Source organism: Malus sylvestris, chromosome 16 (assembly GCF_916048215.2).
Source record: "Malus sylvestris chromosome 16, drMalSylv7.2, whole genome shotgun sequence".
Taxonomy (NCBI): Eukaryota; Viridiplantae; Streptophyta; class Magnoliopsida; order Rosales; family Rosaceae; genus Malus; species Malus sylvestris.
The window spans coordinates 32,084,305-32,104,223 of NC_062275.1; the positions used below are offsets into that span (position 1 = coordinate 32,084,305).

Here is a 19,919-nt window from a genome sequence, read left to right on the forward strand (position 1 = left end):
TCGAAGAGGCACCACCCTCCGAATCTCGAGAGCCAGACTCCCAATATGATTACTTTCTCAAAAATCGAAGAGAGGGTAAAGGAACAGTACCACTGCTGGATAATTGGAAAGTCCCTGTGTGTCAACCTCTGTGCTTCGTGGCAAGGTAGACTAGCAAACATGCCCAACCTTTACTCACATTCGAGAAAACACTCCCAACAAGATTGCTTGCTCCAAAATTGAAGAGGCACCGCCCTCCGAATCTCGAGAGCCAGACTCCCAACATGATTACTTTCTCAAAAATCGAAGAGACACCGCTCTCCGAATCTCGAGAGCCAGACCCCCAGCAGGATTGCTTTCTCAAAAATCGAAGAGGCATCGTTCTCCGAATCTCGAGAGCCAGATCCCCGACAGGATTGCTTGTTCGAAAACCGAAGAGGCACCACTTTCCCAACTTCAAGAGCTGGATCTCCTTGGATAAAGCTTGTCTGTAATCTTCACACGCAACATCAGCTTTCCAGATACCACAGACCACTTTTTCAAAGTGCTCTGACAGAGTTAAAACATGTGAAGCTGGCAGCTCCCACTACCGTGCTATGACCAAGCAGGGTAAAGGAATAACATTATTACTTGATGTTAGGGAGACTCCTATATATGTCGACCTCCATCCCCAACGGACAGGCAGACCTGCAAAAATGCTCAACCCTTCCTCTTATCTGAGAGGGCACTCCCAACGAAGCCTTTCGAAATATTCAGCTTTCTTTCCCCCCAATAATACCTTTGTAAACAAGCTATACTAAAGCAAGAATATCTCATATCATCAGGGTTAAAAGCAAGAGTATCGCATATCATGCTTTTTCCCTGTCTTTTCCTTTGGCCTTGTTCTTACCTGCAAGACAAGGAGAAAGAGAGCAAACAGTCAGCACTTGGAATCAAGCTTCCAGCCAGGAACTGACTGCCTGGAACCCTTACCTGATTACTTACCTGGCATTGCTCTCGAGTACTCATCTTCAACATCTTATGCTTCCAGGGAAGATACCGCATCTGCCTGAGGAACAGATAGGGCAAGTGAGAAGGATACAAGGAAGCATGTGGAGACAAGCGTAACAGCACACGTGCCGATACATCCACTACTCTGTCAAAAGCAAAAGTATCCCATATCAGCAGGGTCAAACGTACTCTAGATTTGATGGACTTGTTTTGACCCTCAAATTCTTCAGTCGGCCTTATACTCTGGAGGAAACCAGAAAACCCTCCAGCCCAGTTCAAGAATAAGCCTGTGGAAAGTTACTTCTTCAAAAGCAAAAGTATCCCATATCATCTCTTCTCATTTTTCTTCTCTTTATCCTTCATGCTGCCTACAAGATAGGGAGAATGTGAACAATCAGCCGGAGCTCTGATTGCTTACCTTGTCTGTCACCTCTTTCAGCAGATCCCCTAGCTCGGCGACTTGGGGGACTCCTACTACATGGTTTGTATCGCGCTTGACCAAGCCTGAAACTACAAGTAAGCTTCAAGTGAAATTGATACATTACCTTGTGCATCTCCACCAGTTAAAGATACCACCCCTGGATGGAGGAAGAGTACTTCCAGAGAAGATGCCACATTTACCTATGAGACAGATAAGGCAAGTCAAGACGATACCACACTCCGATACTTAGAAGTTTCGTGGTTACGAGATCATTCTCCCACAATATTTCCTAATGTCATTTGTACTAAATCATTCACTTGTACTCCCTAAAGGAGAGCTTGAACCTATGTACTTGTGTAAACCCTTCACAATTAATGAGAACTCCTATATTCCATGGACGTAGCCAATTTGGGTGAACCACGTACATCTTGTGTTTGCTTTCCTATCTCTATCCATTTATATACTTATCCACACTAATGACCAGAGCAATCTAGCGAAGATCACAAAAAGTGACCGTTTTCGCTACCTAGGATCTATCTTGCAAGAGAACGGAGAATTAGATGGAGATCTCAACCATAGAATACAAGCTGGATGGATGAAGTGTAAGAGTGCATCTGGCGTGTTGTGTGACCGTCGTAGGCCACTGAAGCTTAAGGGAAAATTTTTTAGGACGACAATAAGGCCAGCGATGTTGTATGGCACATAATGTTGGGCGGTGAAGCATCAACACGTACACAAAATGGGTGTAGCAGAGATGAGGATGCTTCGTGGGATGTGTGGGCACACGAGAAAGGATAAAATTGGGAATGAGGATATCCGAGGTAAAGTAGGAGTAGCCAAAATTGAAGGAAATATGAGAGAAAATCGGTTCCGGTGGTTTGGACATGTGCAAAGAAGGCCTACTGACGGTCCGGTTCGAAAATGTGACTACGGGACAAAGGTTCAGGGCCGAAGGGGTAGAGGAAGACCTAGGAAAAGTTTGGAAGAGACCCTAAGAAAAGACTTGAGTACTTGGATCTAACGGAGGACATGACACAAAACCGAGCGCAATGGCGTTCTAGGATTCATATAGCCGACCCCACTTAGTGGGAAAAGGCTTTGTTGTTTTTGTTGTTGTTGTTGTTGTACTTGTTCTAGACTGTATGGCATGCACCAAATGAATGAAGCATGGATGTCGATATATTAGTATACACCTGGTGCATACAAGAAAATCCTGTTGTTGTACTGGTTTTACACCATCTATGTGAAGACAACCCGAGCGGCAGGTGCACTTTGACTTTGAAAACAGAAAATCATCGCCATGTGTTAGGTACAGGGCAACATTTCTTTCTAGAGGGCCAAAGAGTTGGAAGGAAGTTGATGTTGTCACATATTTGACCCCATAGATTTTGTATACAAGGGATTAAAGAGATTTGGTAATGCTAAGTCAATCCTTGGTTTTATAACCTTTTCATCTCATACAAGTAATATTGAGCGTACGGATTTGAATATCTGACATCGTCTGCACGGATAAATGCATGTTCGTTATCTTTTATTGATAAAGGTGTAAATGCATGTGCATAATTACTTGGATATTGATTCGAACATATAACCTTTTGCGAGATGAGACATGTTTTGCTATAGCTAGTTTGTTAGACTCATAGTATAAAGAAATGTTAGGGCCCAAAACTCGCACCTATAAGCCCTACATATCTCAAAGCCCAATCATCATAAAAGCATCACAAACCAAATTTAAATTCATACAAAAGTGCAGAATCAAGGGGTATATGGATTTACGATCACGCCATGCCGATAAAATCCATCAATACGTGGGACATCCTTCTGTTTCTTGTCAAACTCTGAGAAGGATCCTCCATGCAAAAATCCACAAAGAAGCACAAGAACTACCTTACAAGAAACAAGTCTTCGATACTAACCCTCTACCAAAACATAAGGGGAAAACGGTAGCTGCTATGATATCATGCTCTGATGATAATGACGTATATCAACCATAGAAGAACAATCCCAAGCCGCTTGAAGCTATTTGGGAATGCTCCAAGAATATGGAAGAGGCATACTGGCACAAGTACTCAAAGCTACAACACACCATGGCCCCAAGCAGAGGGATGGAATGATGAAGATAGAAACATCATGAACCTAGATCAAGGGTTTTATGACGAAGTCTTCACCATCAAGATGCCAGATGAATATATCGCAGGAATTTCACTTAGACAGCAAGCATGTCAGAAGATGGCAACCGTAACTTTGTACGACTTTTTCGATATTGAAACTAAGTAGTCAAGCACTACCTTGCCCAAAAGGAGACCAACCGCAGCGCAAGTCATCCAAAGAAACCAAAAGTTCAAATCGCTCTTTGATGAACTCGAATATGGTTCAAATCGCTCTTCGTGGACTATGGACCTCAATGCTTTGTTACCCAGCCACGTAGGGCATTCCTGGAAAATAAAATTGCTATTGTCTTCACATATGAGGATATGGAAGTTGTTTTCCCAGACCATCAGAAATCGTTGTACCTTGAAGGCCAAACAATGACGTATTTATTTGGCAAGCTCTAGTTGACACATGCTCTTCTGTCAACATACTACCATTAGCAGTATTCATAGTTGCCATTAGCAGTACTCATAGTGGTAAGCATCCTCACCTCAAGAGTGGTAAGATCTCAAATCTATATTAACGGTAGTGCCATGGCGTGGTCAAGATTCTAAGAATTAGTGGGCAGTGGCCATGACAATGTCATCACTAATAGAAGAGTCGCACACGAGTTGCCTCCATAGTCTCCTTCACAACATCATACCCATGCATGGCCAGAGATTTGTACGAATCTGGTGCCAATAAATGTTAAGAACTAGAATTTTGAAAGCTAAAAAGTGCAAAAGTCTGAGAGAATGTTCGTCTTATTCATTAACTCAAAGACTGGCATAAATAGTCGTACATGGAATAAGCAACCAGAAAAATAAGCAACAAAATATCCCACGTCTAACAGCCCTAGACTATTAGGATTCTCCTAAAGATTAGGTCAAACACTAACCAACCATGTTCCCTAACAAATAGGGATTATTAGTAGAAGCAAATTAACTAAATAAATCAAATAACAATAACAGATAAATATCCAACATTCCTTCCCTTAAACTGAAAGTTATTCAAGCAATCAGTTTATAGTAGAACCTGACCAAACTCCAAGTAAACCACACAGCTTCTCAAAGGCTTCTAGCTTCAGAGGCTTGGTCAATATGTCTGCAATCTGGTCTTGACTTTGACAATGAACTAGATCAACAACACCTGCCTTTGTGAGATCACAAAGGAAATGAAACCTGACATCAATGTGCTTGCTTCTTCCATGAAGCACTGGATTCTTGGAAAGTTTGATCGTTGAATTGTTATCACAATATATCAGTGTAGGCTTCTTCTGAATGCAATGTAATTCCTCAAGTATTCTTCTTAACCATACAGCCTGACAAGCACAAGAAGCAGCTGCTATGAACTCAGCTTCGGTTGTAGACAAAGTGACAACTTGTTGCTTCTTTGAATACCATGAAACAGCCCTTGAACTTAACATGAACACATGACCAGATGTGCTCTTTTTATCTTCCAAATCCCCAGCATAATCACTGTCACTAAATCCCACTAACTCATTGCTTTCATCCTTCTTATAAAACAGCCCATAATCCACAATCCCTTTCAAATAGCGGAGCATTCTTTTTGTAGCCTGATAATGAAGTTTAGTTGGTTCCTCCATAAACCTACTAAGGAGACTAACAACATACATCATGTTTGGTTGAGTGGCTGACAAATACATTAGACTTCTAAAGATTTGCTTATAATAGGTGCTATCAAATCTCTCTTCTTCAACATTTCTTGTAATCTTAAAACCTGATACAATTGGATTTTGGACTGGATTACAATTTGACATTTGAAATCTTTCCAGAATCTCTTGAGCATATTTCTTCTGGCTAATAAAGATTCCAGAAGATGATTGCACCATCTCAATACCAAGAAAGTAACACATCTTTCCCAAATCAGTCATATCAAATTCACTCATCATAGATGATATAAGTTCAACAAACATGGCTTCATCATTTCCAATGAATATCAAATCATCTACATATAGACAAACAATTAAAAATTTACCTCCTTCTCCAGATTTGATGAACAAAGTATCCTCATAAGGACACTTTTGGAATCCTGCCTTAGAGAAGTAAGCATCTATACGACTGTACCAAGCTCGGGGTGCTTGTTTTAGTCTATATAATGCTTTTTTTAGTCTGAACACCTTCTTCTCATTCCCCTTTTGCACATAACCTGGAGGCTGGTCAATGAAAACTTTCTCATTTAACTCACCATGCAAGAAGGCTGATTTCACGTCAAGTTGATAAACGGGCCAAGAGTTTTGTGCTGCCAATGATACCACCAAATGAATGGTGTCATGTCTTACAATCGGTGCAAAGACTTCAGCATAATCAACTCCATATTCTTGCATGTATCCCTTTGCCACCAACCGCGCTTTGTATTTGTCAACCTCTCATTTCTCATTGAGCTTTGTTTTGAAAATCCATTTAACCCAATGGTTTTTTCTTTTGCTGGAAGATCAGTTAATTCCCAAGTATCATTTTTCTCGATGGCCTTTATTTCTGCATCCATAGCTTTCCTCCACTTTACATTATTAACAGCATCCTCAAAGAGCATTGGATCACTGTCTGCAAACAAAGCATGATGAGCAACATTATCATCATCTAATAATTCATCTCCGCTTACATAGTCTGTCATCCAAAAAGGCATTTTCCTGATTCGTTGAGCATCTGAGTTTGAAGGTTGACCTTCAGAAAGTTCGTTTGCTGTAACATTTGACATCAAATCTCTGGAAGATTGTGCTCCATGTTTTGTTATGTTTTGAGTTGTTAGAACATTTGGCAAGGTACCTTCTAAAATTTGTACATCAATCATTCTTTCATCATTGATATCTAAATCAAATGGAATTGATTCAGATAGAGTGTTGCCCCAATTCCAACTGCTGCCTTCAGCAAAGATAACATCATGACTGATAATGATCTTCTGAGTGATTCGATTGTACAGCCTATACGCCTTTGATTCTTCACTAACACCAAGTAGCACACATTTCACACTTTTGTCATCAAGTTTGCCTCTTTTCTGATCAGGTACATGTGCATAGGCTAAACATCCAAATATTCTAAAGTGATGAACACCTGGTTTGTGTCCAGTCAATGCTTCTTCATTTGTCATGTTTTTAACAACAAGTGTAGGGCTTATATTCAAAACATGAACAGTCCAGTTGATAGCTTCTGGCTAAAACTTCTTTGGGATGTCTTTCTCTGTCAGCATGCTTCGTACCATATTCATAATAGTACAATTTTTCCTCTCTGCCACCCCGTTCTGCTGTGGTGAATAGGTTGCAGTAAGCTGTCTACGAATTCCATTCATTTCACATAAGTTCGTAAATTCATGTGATGTGAATTCACCGCCACGATCAGTACGAAAAATCTTTATGCAATTTCCAGTTTCTTTTTCAACATGTGCACAAAAATCTTTTAAATGCAGCAATGGCCTCAGATTTTTCTCCCAAAAAATAAATCCATGTTTTACGACTAAAGTCATCAGTAAATGTAATGAAGTACCTTTTGCTGCTGTTTGACGTTGGGTTAATTGGTCTACATATATCTGAATGAACCAATTGCAGTACTTCTGTAGCTCTCCATGTGCTCTCTTTTGGAAATGAGTCACGATGCTGCTTTCCAATAATGCAATCCTCGCATACCTTTGAAGGACTCTAAATTTGAGGCAGTCCTTTTACCATCTTCCTTTGCTCCAGGGTCTTCAATCCATTAAAGTTTAGGTGCCCATAACGATAGTGTCACAGCCATGTTGTGTCTTGTGTGGTTGAAGTGAAGCAAGTTTGATTATCATATGGAATCTGTGTGTATAGAGGGAACATCTGATTTGTTGTCATTTTGGCTTGTGCAATAAGCCCTTTCTTCGGATGATGAATCTGACAGTTGTCTTTCTGAATAAGGATTGTAAAACCTTTTTCTTATAGCTGACCAAGACTAATCAGATTACTTTTTAGTTATGGGACATAAAATACGCTAGTGATTGTTTGCATGCCACCATTCAACCGAATTTTAATATTCCCTTTACCCATAACACAGATGCTAGAATTGTTTCCAAGCTTTACATTTTCTCTAAACTTTTCATCTAGATCAGAGAACAAGAGTTTATTACCACACATATGATTGTTGCAACCAAAGTCTAAATACCAAGTATCACCTGATGGGTTCTCATTTTTTTCAATGTAAGCCATCAAGAGCATTTCTTCTTCAGTCTTAGCAAGATTCACCTTAGTTTCCTTCTCTTTGTCAGGGCATTCATATTGATAGTGGCCAAACTTATGACAGTAAAAGCATTCAACACTTGCCTTGTCAAATTGTGCTCCTTGATTGTAGGAAAGCTCATGTCCTCTACCTTTGCCTCTTCCTCAAAAGCCCCTGCGTCCTCTACCTCTGCCTGGGGATGTTCCTTCATGAGTGGTGATCTTCAAGGCTTGCTCCTCCATAACATGACTAGTCATCCTTTGCTCATGAACCAACAATGAACTTTGCAACACATCAATCGAAAGATTGTCGATGTCATTTGATTCTTCAATGGAACACACCACATAGTCAAATTTGTGGGTCATTAAGCGAGGGATTTTCTCAATGACTGCAACATCTTCCATATTTTTGCCATGAATACACATCTTATTTGCAATCACCAATGTCCTTGCAAAGTAATCATTGATTGACTCTTCTTCCTTCATGTGGAGAATCTTAAACTCTTTGCGAAGAGCTTGAAGTTGAGCATGTTTCACTTGTGTTGTACCTTGATATTTCTTCTTCATGGAATCCCAGATATTCTTAGCAGTATCCTTCTTGAGGATGGTTTCCAGGATGGTATGATCTACTGCTTGAAACAGGTAGTTCTTTGTCTTCAAATCCTTCAATATGTGCTACTCCAATGTCTTTCTCTGCGTCTCTGTCAAGACAGCCCCACTAGCGGGCTCTATGATACCGATTTCAACTAGAGTCCAATACCCCTTTGATCGCAAGAAATTTTCCATTAGTGACCATCAAAGCGTGGAATCGCAGGTTGCACAAAATTGTTTTCAGATGCCATTGAGTCTTGCTACTGCAAGTTGAAAGCTGCTGCTTTTTCAAACCAAGCCCCAGTCGGGGGCTCTGATACTAATTGTTAAGAACTAGAACTTTGAAAGCTAAAGGGTGCAAAAGTCTGAGAGAATGTTCGTCTTATTCATTAACTCAAAGATTGGCATAAATAGGCATACATGGAACAAGCAACTAGAAAAATAAGCAACAAAATATCCTATGTCTAACAGCCCTAAACTATTGGGATTCTCCTAAAGATTAGGTCAAACACTAACCAACCATGTTCCCTGACAAATAGGGATTATTAGCAGAAGCAAATTAACTAAATAAATCAAATAACAATAATAGATAAATATCCAACAATAAAAATGTTGATGCACAAAATCAGTGAAGGCTTTGGAACAACGTAAAGTGTCAAGTTTGTGACCTTCGCTCAGCTGCTCCGGTCACCTAGTGAGGATAATATGTAAATAGATACATATAGGGAAGCAAACACAAGATATACATAGTTCACCCTCAGTTTGGCTACGTCCACGTAGTAGAAGAGTTATCATTAATAGTGAAGGGTTTACACAAATACATAGGTTCAAGCATAATCATCATTAGTGAGTTCTAATGACTAGTTTAAGTATAATAATGACATTAGAGATTAATTGTAGTAGAGTGGTCTCCTTTTATAGTTGAGGAGAGTCTCCAACTTTAGTTCGCAATCAAAGTGGGATTATATGAGATTTATTCTGACATTGACATGTGTCGTGCTATGATTGGTCTCCTAGTTGGAGGGAAACTCTTGTACTTCGACAAGGGTACTTTAGCATGAACCCTTTAGTGGGTCCTTTAAGGTATGATGTTGACTAGTGCTTGGGAGTTTCCGGATTGGTCAAGTATAGTACAAACAAAAAGGATTATCACGCCCAAGTTGTTGGTAATGACCTTCAAGGAAAAATCTCAAATCATGCATAATGAAGAAAAGAAAAAGAAGAAAATCACCATGAAGGATGAAAAGATATCACAAGTTAGTTGTCCACACAGGAAAGCCTTCGTCGAACTTTCCTGGCTTATGCACGCACGTATACAGTAATTGAAAAAAAAAAACATGCCAATATTTGCCCATGATAAATTTCCATGCCTAGGATCACATGCACACGCACATGAAATACATACATGCATAGAGAAAGTAAAAGAAAGGAAACAATCACAAATCCTTATGCAATGCTATATGTAGAAAGGTCTATATTTCCTACGACTAGGTGGTGGAAAATATTTTCCACATCTTCCAGAGTCGGAGTGAACTCTTCCCAAGCACAAACAAATTTATGGGTTTCCGTGCTCGATCTTCTTACTATGTGGCAAAGAAACTCAGGTTTGCCGCGAAGAAGCTCAGTTTGCCAATCCCATGGCTTCATCACAGGAAAAGTCGAAGAACAAAAGGATAGCTGAGAATCGACTGATCTCGATTCAACATCTTGATATGCATTTCGAATTGATAAAAGCAATAGAGTTTATGGCAGGCTCCTCGTCCTTAAAAGCCTTGTTAAAAAATCGAGAGGTGGTGGCGGCCTCGTTATCCACCACATAAAAACGTTCTAGAGGGTTTGAAGCCAAAATTCCCCAACCCATGCAAATCAATGAGGGAAAATGAGTTTAAGTAAAAGCACGCGAATCTAGTTTCAAATGACAAGCTAACGCATATAAGAGAAAGTAAAGACCCCTAGAAATTCCAACATGCACATGTTAAAGATTTTCAATTTTTTGTGCAAGAAGCTTTTCCACAACCATGCTATCATGCAGTACCTATTTTTCCCTTTTACAGGCCATGCCAACAATAAGTTTAATTGAATAGATGTATCTAGGGAAAATTCACTTTGCTGTTTGGCCAATTTATACCTCCCTCCATTGAGTATTCTCTTTATAGTGTTTTGTTTTTATTCAATTCCAATATAGCAACAAAGCAACTTATAACAAAAAAGGGAAAACATGTTATATAGACGTCAATGTCAAAATCAAGCTAATTACAATCAAGCGATCATGCCAAGCTAGTCGATATATCGAAATAAACCTAATTACTCGAAGAGCATCACCAAGCAATCAAGCTAAGTTCCAAAGTCAGCAATCATAGAGTATGTTTTGAAAGTTTGGGCCAAGGAGCCTAATATTAGGGCCCAAAAATCTCACCTACAAGCCCAACATATCATAAAGCTCAATCATCGTAAAAGCATCACAAGCCAAGCTTAAATTCATGGAAAGGTGTGGAATCGAAGGGTATGTGGATTTACAATCACGCCATGCCAATACAATAATAATTATATAAATTGGACGTTTTGTATAACCATGCCAAGCCCATGCAAATTCATGCACATTTATCATGCCAATCTATGATTACGACACTAAAATTTAAATTAAATCCCATCAACCATGTGCTACACGCTAAAATGGGCCCAAGTAGCATGTCGAGATTTTGCCAAGTGGATCGTGGTATGGATGGTTACGAAAGTTTATTAGGGCTTACATGAAGCTAAGGTTGTGGAAGACTTTGGCCTGCTTGGGAGCACCCGAAGTCTAAGCCCATGGTCTTTGGTTTCACGTGGATAAGTTTGAGACATAACAGATCAAGTTTCAGCATGGAATATGAGAATAAGTCCCTTATTAATGACTTAAAAAGAACTGATGCCACTTTCCTTGCAAACTAACTAGGATACTTAGGAAACAACCAAACCCCAAAGTTGAGCTGCCTACAGGACCATGTTCAAACATAGAGTCACGCGCCTCATTAATGAGGAGATAAGAGACCATTCCCTTCCAAGTTTACATAGAAAAACAAGAAAAGAAAACAAGGAGGAGCGTTGCCAAAATAGAGGTATGTGGAAACTAAGTCTAGAAGAAGAGACTCTGGGCAGTGTGTTCCACCTAGTCTTCACGAGGCTAGTAAAGATGTTTCAACGTTGTACCAAAAAGAAAAGTTATAGCTACGCCCATGGAAAGGAGAAGGGAAGACTTAACGAAAAATAGGAAGAAATGAAGAAATCAAAGGATTCCCTAATGGAAACTGGTAAGGAACTCTATGCCTATAAGAGGAGAAGGAAGCCAAAAACAACAAAGAAGAACTAAAGGATGAGGCTAATAGGGGACTAAATATCGTACCAAGTAGAGTAAGCTTTCTCTAAGTGCAGAAAACCTTAGTTCTTGATAGGGAAGCTTTCCTCACTTCTGGATTGGCCATTCTTAAAACCATGCATGTATGGACAATCTCTCTCTTGCTAAACCAATAAGTTTTTTACCTCACCAAGGCAAGTTCTAATTCATTGTAATCATGCAATCATCGCTAATTTGGAGTCATTGATTCAACTAGAATGCTTCATAAGACGTGCTATTTTTTTTTTAAAGTTGTTGATGCACAAAACCGGTGGGGTCTTGGAACAACGTAAATCTGACCGTGAATCTGCAAGAAAGTAAATAACATAAGATGTATCATGGTTCACCTCAATGTTTAGGCTACGTCCACACTGATATTTGTAATTCTCTGTTTATGAGGGAGAGAGATGGAGAGAGCTTCTGAGGGTGAGAGAGCCCTTCCATGGCCTAAGAATTGGCATTCCCTAATGAGGAGAGTGAGGGGTCTTTTTATAGAATAAGGGCTCCTATTTGCCCCTTCTTTTATTACATAATGACATTTGAGTCCCTTGAGTATTTATACGAGGTCTAAATATGGAAGCCCTAAGTATGGTACAAACAGTAGTCCCCCAAGTCTTTAGTCAAGAGAGTCTTTTGGCTGGAGACTTGAAATTCAGTCTATGTGTGGGCCAAAGTAACTAGATGTTGTCTAGAACTGATACTCGATATGAGGCGGTGCTCAATCTGAAATGATGCTTAACCAGAAGTAGCACATGCTGCAAAGATGCTCTGCTTGTGGCTTATGTTACCTTGGTTGGTTCGGCTTGTGGTGTTTGAAGATGAGGGAGTCCCTTTTATAGAATAAGGGCTCGCTCTTCAATACATAAATGATGGGCTAGAGTTGATGCTCGCGGCGAGACGGTTGCTCAGTGGGCGGCGATGCTCTCTAATGATGGTGAGGGAGTCCCTTTTATAAAATAAGGACTCGCTCCTCAATACATAAGTGATGAGTTAGGAGTGATGCTCGCGACAAGGCGGTTGCTCAGCAGGCAGCGATGCTCTCTAATGATGGTGAGGGAGTCTCTTTTATAAAATAAGGGCTCGCTCCTCAATACATGAATAATGGGTGCTCTCTAATGAAAGTGAGGGAGTCCCTTTTATAGAATAAGGGCTCGCTCCTCAATACATAAATAATAGGCTAAGTCCCCCAAGTATTTTTCATGAGGCCCAGTCGTGGCCCAATATATTGTACATAATGTAGTCCCCCAAGTCTTCAGTCAATAGAGTCTGATGGTTGGAGACTTCAAATTGAATCCATGTATGGGCCGAAGTGGTGGTTGTTCGGATGCGGTATATGTATACCCTGCACTGAAGCTTTGTAGGTCAAGCTTTGCAAGTGAAGCTTTTGAAGCTAGAGCTCTGTGAATGAAGCTTTTGAAGCTGGAGCTCTCGAAGTTGGAGCTTTGTAAATAAAGCTTTTGAAGCTGATTGACATGAGTGATGCTCATAAATGTTTATGTTGATTAACATGAGTGATGCTCATCGATGTTAACATGAGTGATGCTCATGAATGTTGACATGAGTGATGCTCATAAATGTTTATGTTGATTGACATGAGTGATGCTCATCGATGTTGACATGAGTGATGCTCATGAATGTTGACATGAGTGATGCTCATGAATGTTGACATGAATGATGGTCATGAATGTTTATGTATGATTGACATGAGTGATGCTCATGAATGTTTATGTATGATTGACATGAGTGATGCTCATGTATAATTTTGGAGTACTTGATGTACTTTTGATCACCTAGTGGGTGATAATAGTGGCAAGATGCCGAATAATTTTAGAGTACTGGGCGTACTTTTGATTACCTGGTTGGTGGTAATAGCGGCAGACTGCCGAATAATTTTTTGTAGTACTAGATGTACTTTTGATCATCTGGTTGGTGATAATAGAGGGCCTGGCTCTTTTGGGCATATGGGCCTTCGCCCTCCACATAACATTCCAGCCCATTATTTTGGGCTTACTGTTTTTTTATTTTTTATTTTTTTATTACCCTCTGATGGGGTTTATACAGATGTCTCTGAAAGATAAGAAAAATAAATTACATCATTCAAAAAATAAATCCGACCCTCTGCTCAATGGGTCACAATCATAATTCCCTTTTTGCATGCCATCACCACCGCAATTATGTCTGCTTCTTTTTCTTTCTGCTTTTACTTTGTTTTTCTACTTTGCTTTTGCTTTCGGCCTGATTGCTGCTGGGACCTTTTGTTTTCTGCTTTGCTTTTGCTTTTCGCTTTTTCGACAGGCTGATGGATGGAAAGGGTGGCATTGTATGGCTCCACAACTATCCTTTGGGTGAGGCTGTAGCTTTTGATAAAGAAGTTCTTCTTTTCCTGTACGTTCTAGCCTTCCCAGAGGTCATTTTTCCTTTGGAAACAATCACCACAAGAATCTCATCCTCACGGGACCAATTCCCCTCCTCTGAAGCGTCCTGCAGTGCCATCAAAGTATCCTTCCCACCACCTTCATGCGCTGGCTCCACTTTACAGAACGCATAGTCCACGTCAGTCCACGTCACCTGATGGCTCAACTCTCTCTGCAAAGCCTCAATTATATCCTTGGCAATCAACCGAACTTGCACGCTACCCGGGTGTATGGCGGGCAAAATGTCCCATTTGAAACTCTCTTTCATTTGCTGGAATTAGGTCTCCCCCAACCTCTTCTCTAAGGTTTTCGACAAAATTATAAAATGGGTTTGCTTCGTGTACGGAATCGTCTCCAAGTTCCCAAAATACAGAGTGATCCAAAACCTACAACACCCACAATCAAAACGTTCCTAGGATTCTCAAACCACTTTCGACGGCCGCTCGGCTTGAAGTGGTGAACCCGGATCCGGTCGACGTAGTAATATCTCAGTGCAATCAAGAGAGGGGCTTTTGTACCTTGTTGTTCTTGTGATTCTACCAAGTTATGGAATTGATTTGTGTAAAATTGAAGAACTAGAAGAAAACCCAGAAAACTTAGATGTGCTGGAGACTGGGGTGGGAGACCCAGTTGAAAAAACACGAGAAAGGGGCTCTCTGCCGGCGGGTTTTGGGGCAATCCTCGCCGTGAAGCCGCGGGAGGAGTCAAGTTCGAGCTTTGCTCTTGTACGATCCTATCTCGAATTGGATGTATCAAACAAACGAGAAAGATGAATGGTTTTTTTTTTTTTTACAAAGATTTGAAATTTTGGAGGGAAATGGGTTTTGTGGGTTTAAGCTTTGGGATGAGCTGGAACTAGGAACTTGGAGACGAAGCAAGGACTCTGTTGCCGCAAGAAAGAGCTCCAAGAAGGAATTGCAGCGAGAGGGTACCAAAACGACGACTGTGCTCCGGAGCGTCTTGTAGTAATGATAAAGAAAAACGACTTGATGGTGAGGCTGCAGGGGCAGGAGAGCGGGCGGAAAGGGAAGCTAGTGATAGCGGTGGAGATATTTGCCATAACGCCGTCGTTTTTTGGTTGACATATGAATTTGATCGAGGCAGTGACGGTGCTATTTTTTTGTCGCCATTTTTTGGTGCCATTTTTCAGATCTGACCGTTGAGATTGAGGGGTTGCTGCTTCCCTTCCTACAGATTTGAGTACTAGTCCTGGGATTAAATAATCCCAAACTCTCTCAATCTCTCTCTTCTTACCCAACTCCTCAACTGCTGGTGCCTGCTGTGCTGGGATCTAAATAAAATGTTAAACTCCGAGGAAGGCGATCTTCAGCGGATCTTAGCTTTGGGCCACGTGGTCATGGGTTGACCCACAAAATCCCGTTAGCTGATAGATTCTCAGAAACCCATTTGCAGATAGCAACCACATCCTTAATTTCTACAAACCCAGTGAGAGAAGGGAATTGCAATCTTTCAGTTTTTAGCTTTTTCTGTTGTTGTTATTGGGTGGGGGAGTTGAAAGAGTGTTGTAGATTGATTTGGAGGACAGGGTTGCTGGGTTTTTGCAGATTCACGGTGGAGGTGAAAAAATGAAAGAGAATCGACACAACTTTTCATATCGTTTCCCACAGACGGCGCCAAATGTTGATGCACCAAACAAGATGTATTGTGGTTTACCCCAATATTTAGGCTACGTCGACACTGATATTTGTATTTCTCTGTTTGTGAGGGAGATAGATGGAGAGAGCTTCTGAGGGTGAGAGAGCCCTTCCATGGCCTAAGAATTGGCCTCCCTTAATGAGGAGAGTGAGGGGTCCTTTTATAGAATAAGGGCTCCTCACTTATTACATATTTGCCCCTTCCTTTATTACATAATGACATTTGAGTCCCCTGAGTGTTTATATGAGGTCTAAATACGGAGGCCCTAAGTATGGTACAAACAAAAGTATTTTAGGACTTCGCGCCAGAAATGAACTAGAAGGATAGAGAGTTTCCACAGAGGCCCAAATCCAACTCGACCAAAACGTCCCCAACAAGAAAAAATTACATATGCAAACAATTTATAAGATATATTTTGCATAGAGTTTAAATTTTTTATTTATTTCAAAGATTACAAAATTTATTCATGTGGCAGGTGATGTCATGGTTGTTTTTGAGATTGCTTTTGCATTTACAATTTTGCCCCTTTATATTTGAAAGGTGGATACAATCTTATATTTGTATTGTTCTCTCTCTTCCTCATTCGTACTTCTCTTACTTTCTCTTTCTCTCCTCCTTCCTACTTCCTCTACAAAAAGGCCTTTTCACGCTTCTCTCTCTTTCTCTCGCTCCGTTTTCTCTTTCTCTCTCCTCCATTTGTTGCTTCCAGTGAAAATCAAAAGAGATAAAATCTTGGCCTATTACATAAGTTTAGGTTCTTCTTCTTGTTTTTTTTTCTTTTTTTTTTCTTCACATTTGATTATACTAATAATGTGACGACCCATCCCTAGATTATTTATGTAATTTCTTCCCAACTATGTAAATTGTCTATTATGCCCTTGTAGGTGAGTGACGTGGACGTATTTATATCGCTTTTATTTTATTTCTCGCTATCACATTTAAATTATACACATTGTTACGAATGTACGAGAATTTCTACCAGTGTAAAAACACTATTTTAGATAGATTTCGATTCTCTTTTCTATAAGAAATCTAAAATCCTATCCCTAACTTTCTATTTATCCAACCCATGCCCTTTCCCCTTTTTCTTCACTCACCAATCAACTCCCTCAAATCTCTCTCCAACCCTAATCTCTCCCTCTACACAACAACCAATCAAGAAAGCAAAAAAATCAGAAAAGGAAAATTTCTCTCTCTTCCTTTTCTCTCTCCCGTATACTCTCTCCCTCTGTAAGCACCATAAACGGACCTCAAAGCTTGCAGATCAAACCTAAAAACCACTTCTTTGTGCTCATCTCACCTCCACGAGCACAACCATACCTTTAAAACCCTGAATGGACAAATTTTCAATGTCGAACTCGTGAGGTCCAAACTCTGTGTTTTGAGTTCCATGTGTTTGTGACCGAGTTACAAGCTCTTAGGAATGTTAAAGGCTTCTATTCAACTCCCCGAGGTCCTTAGTGAAGTTTTGGTGAAGAAACAACGTCGAAACAACCGAGTTTTGAGGAGTTCACTTTTGGCCGGAGCTTTCGAGGTGTTTTCCGACCACCTCCATCCACTTTTTGGACTCCAAACAGGTATAATGTGATTTTACTCTTCATGAGCTTCAAATCCATATAAAGTAGGTCGAAAATGGTTGAAAAATGAAGAAGTTATGCAAGTTTGAAATTTTTCTAGAAATCTAGCAAAGTTTGAGTTTCAGAAGACCGCAAGGCTCGCCGGAGAAGATGACGGAATATTCTGTCAAAGTTGAGGGAATATTCTAACGGCGTCAGGTAACGTCGTTAAGTTCTATTATTTATTTAAGACGGACGTCAGGGGCTCGCCTGGGCGTGGGGGTGTGTATGGCCGTGCCTTGGCAGGCGTGTGAGGGCACGTGCGAGGTCCAAAATTTTATCTAAAAATTTATGTAGGTTCGTGATGTCGAGTAGATCGATTTCATGTATTTAAATCCTAGGTTTGGGCAAACTATGGGGGTTTTATTTAGGTTTCCATATATGTTCTTTAATTAATTATATTATAGTTATTTCACATATAGGGAAAACGTATCCCGAGGACGTACGGGACCAGGCTAGACTCAGGGGCTACGACCCTACGATGTACTTGTGAGTGGGCAATTTGTTTTATACCTATACATAATTATAGTTTCCATAAATGCGTATTTACTTCATTTTTACGCTTATATTGCCTAGTATCATTATATGTGATATGAATTGTGATAAATGCTGCTATATGGCTGGGATATTACTGTCATGACATTCATACATATCTGTACATGCTCATCTTGCTGCACCGGTGTTAGTACTCGCCTCAGGGCCAGGGCCAATCCTTCACGTGTATGTTCACATCGCACCGTTCGCTCGACTTGGATCCAAGTTAGGTGCCAGTCCTATCGGGCAGATTGCATTAGGCAATCCGACTTGTATGTGACCATGCTTCTGCACCAGGCTTCACTTAATCGTAGTACTAGAGTGTATTGATTACACCCAGTCATGTTCGGGTCAGAAATTATATGTTCGAACTCGTGTGTCAACTTAGATGGATGAGCACGTAGCTATACTTGCTTTTCACATGATTATATTACTGTGTCATTTGATATATCATGACTTGGCATACTTTTGGTTATAATGATGTTGTATTATTGTTTATATACTTACGTAGTATGTTTTAAGAAAACTATACTTGTTTTACGACGAAAGGTTAGTATATTAAAAAATAAAGGTCTTCTTATAAGCGTTGTTTTGCTGACCCACTCAACTTTGTTTTTTGTCCCTCCAGGACCTAGATAGCTAATTTCTTCGTGGCACTTGAGGAACCTTTGGCAATTCTGACATTATCTTCGGTTTAGATATACGAATTTATCACTGTTGTGTATTAAGTGTACTTTAGCTGCTTTGACTACTCTTTGGTAGTTGTACTGTCCTTTAAGCTCTGAATAATTGTAGTGGGTTATTCCCACGATTGTGCACTCTTTCACTGTTTAGTATAATTAGTTCTAATTAGTTTTAAATTTATTCACTTTTTCACATCACTTACCCGTATGGTTACATCACCTCACGATGATGGCCAGCATGCTTAGACCTTCCTAGGTCAAGGTGTGTCAAATAAGGTATATGAAATTGGTTCTACAAATAGTTAAACTAATTCTAGTAATAACGATATAAACTGATTTTACATATAGTTAAACTGTATCTTTTCACAAGATTTTTTTATTTTAAAAGTATACCAACTGATTTTACTAATAAAGTTTACAAATTCTAGTAATAACGATATAAATTGATTTTACATATAATTAAACTGTATCTTTTCACAAGATTTTTTTATTTTAAAAGTATACCAACTGATTTTACTAATAAAATATACAAACTAATTATACAAATAGTTAAAATGATTCTACAGATAATTAAGCTATCTTTTTGAGAAGATATTTTTTAACGTATACAAACTGGTTATATTAAAAAGTAAACAAAACTAATTATATATATAATTGAAACTGCTTCTGCAAAAATGGTCGACAAGGATCAGGCTAATGGCATGTAAGTAATTTTGTTGAAGTTGTGCTGGCTGATGTCTGTTAACTAATGAGAGGCATCGTGAACGGGTTGTGCGTCATTGTGGAGGTCGTTAGTGAACGGGTTGACGTTTTAAATCTCATCCTTCCTAGTCGGATGGAGACAGTCTACACCAAACACTAGCCAAACAACCTAAACAATTCAGTCCAAACCCAACCTAACCAGTCTCAAATACCAAATCCAATCCTGTCCGGCACACCAGATATGCCCTTAATGTTAGTCCTTCGGACAGGTTTCAGTTCCCTTCAATTTAACCAAGCTTGCCACCTCATAAAAAAAGCTATGTGGCCACTGCTTTGACCCTATATTTATGAAATATTTATGAAGTACGATACACGTACATCCCGTCCCAATGCATTGGAAACCCTAAGCCACAACAGTAACTGCTACCAAATTAGTAGCTTATGTATTTCTGGGTAAACAGTACCTACCATGCATCCTTCTTTGCAAGCAGTAATAATAGAAGCGTAAATAAAAGAAAAGAAAGTCCAAGTTTATTCGTATTTTCCGATCAACTTGGATTCCCGTGGCTGTACTGGGTACAAATCTGATCAATATCCAAGCAAATTTGTACTTACGAGTGTCTTATTGCTCGGGAGAA

General features: G+C 39.8%; 1 protein-coding gene and 1 pseudogene across 1 annotated transcript; both read right to left on the reverse strand.

Moving 5' to 3' along the window:
- Positions 1-7,877: 7,877 nt before the first annotated feature.
- On the reverse strand, positions 7,878-8,279 carry LOC126609290 (uncharacterized). Its single transcript, XM_050277243.1, has one exon. It carries the CDS (start codon positions 8,277-8,279, stop codon positions 7,878-7,880), a length of 402 nt encoding a protein of 133 aa, XP_050133200.1.
- A 5,731-nt stretch (positions 8,280-14,010) lies between these two features.
- Positions 14,011-15,150, reverse strand: LOC126609291 (uncharacterized; annotated as a pseudogene).
- Between the last annotated feature and the right edge of the window lie 4,769 nt (positions 15,151-19,919).

What these genes read in the sequence shown, in the direction of transcription:
- LOC126609290 (XM_050277243.1), bottom strand. Translation starts at nt 8,279, where the DNA reads ATGAAGAAGAAATATCAAGGTACAACACAAGTGAAACATGCTCAACTT.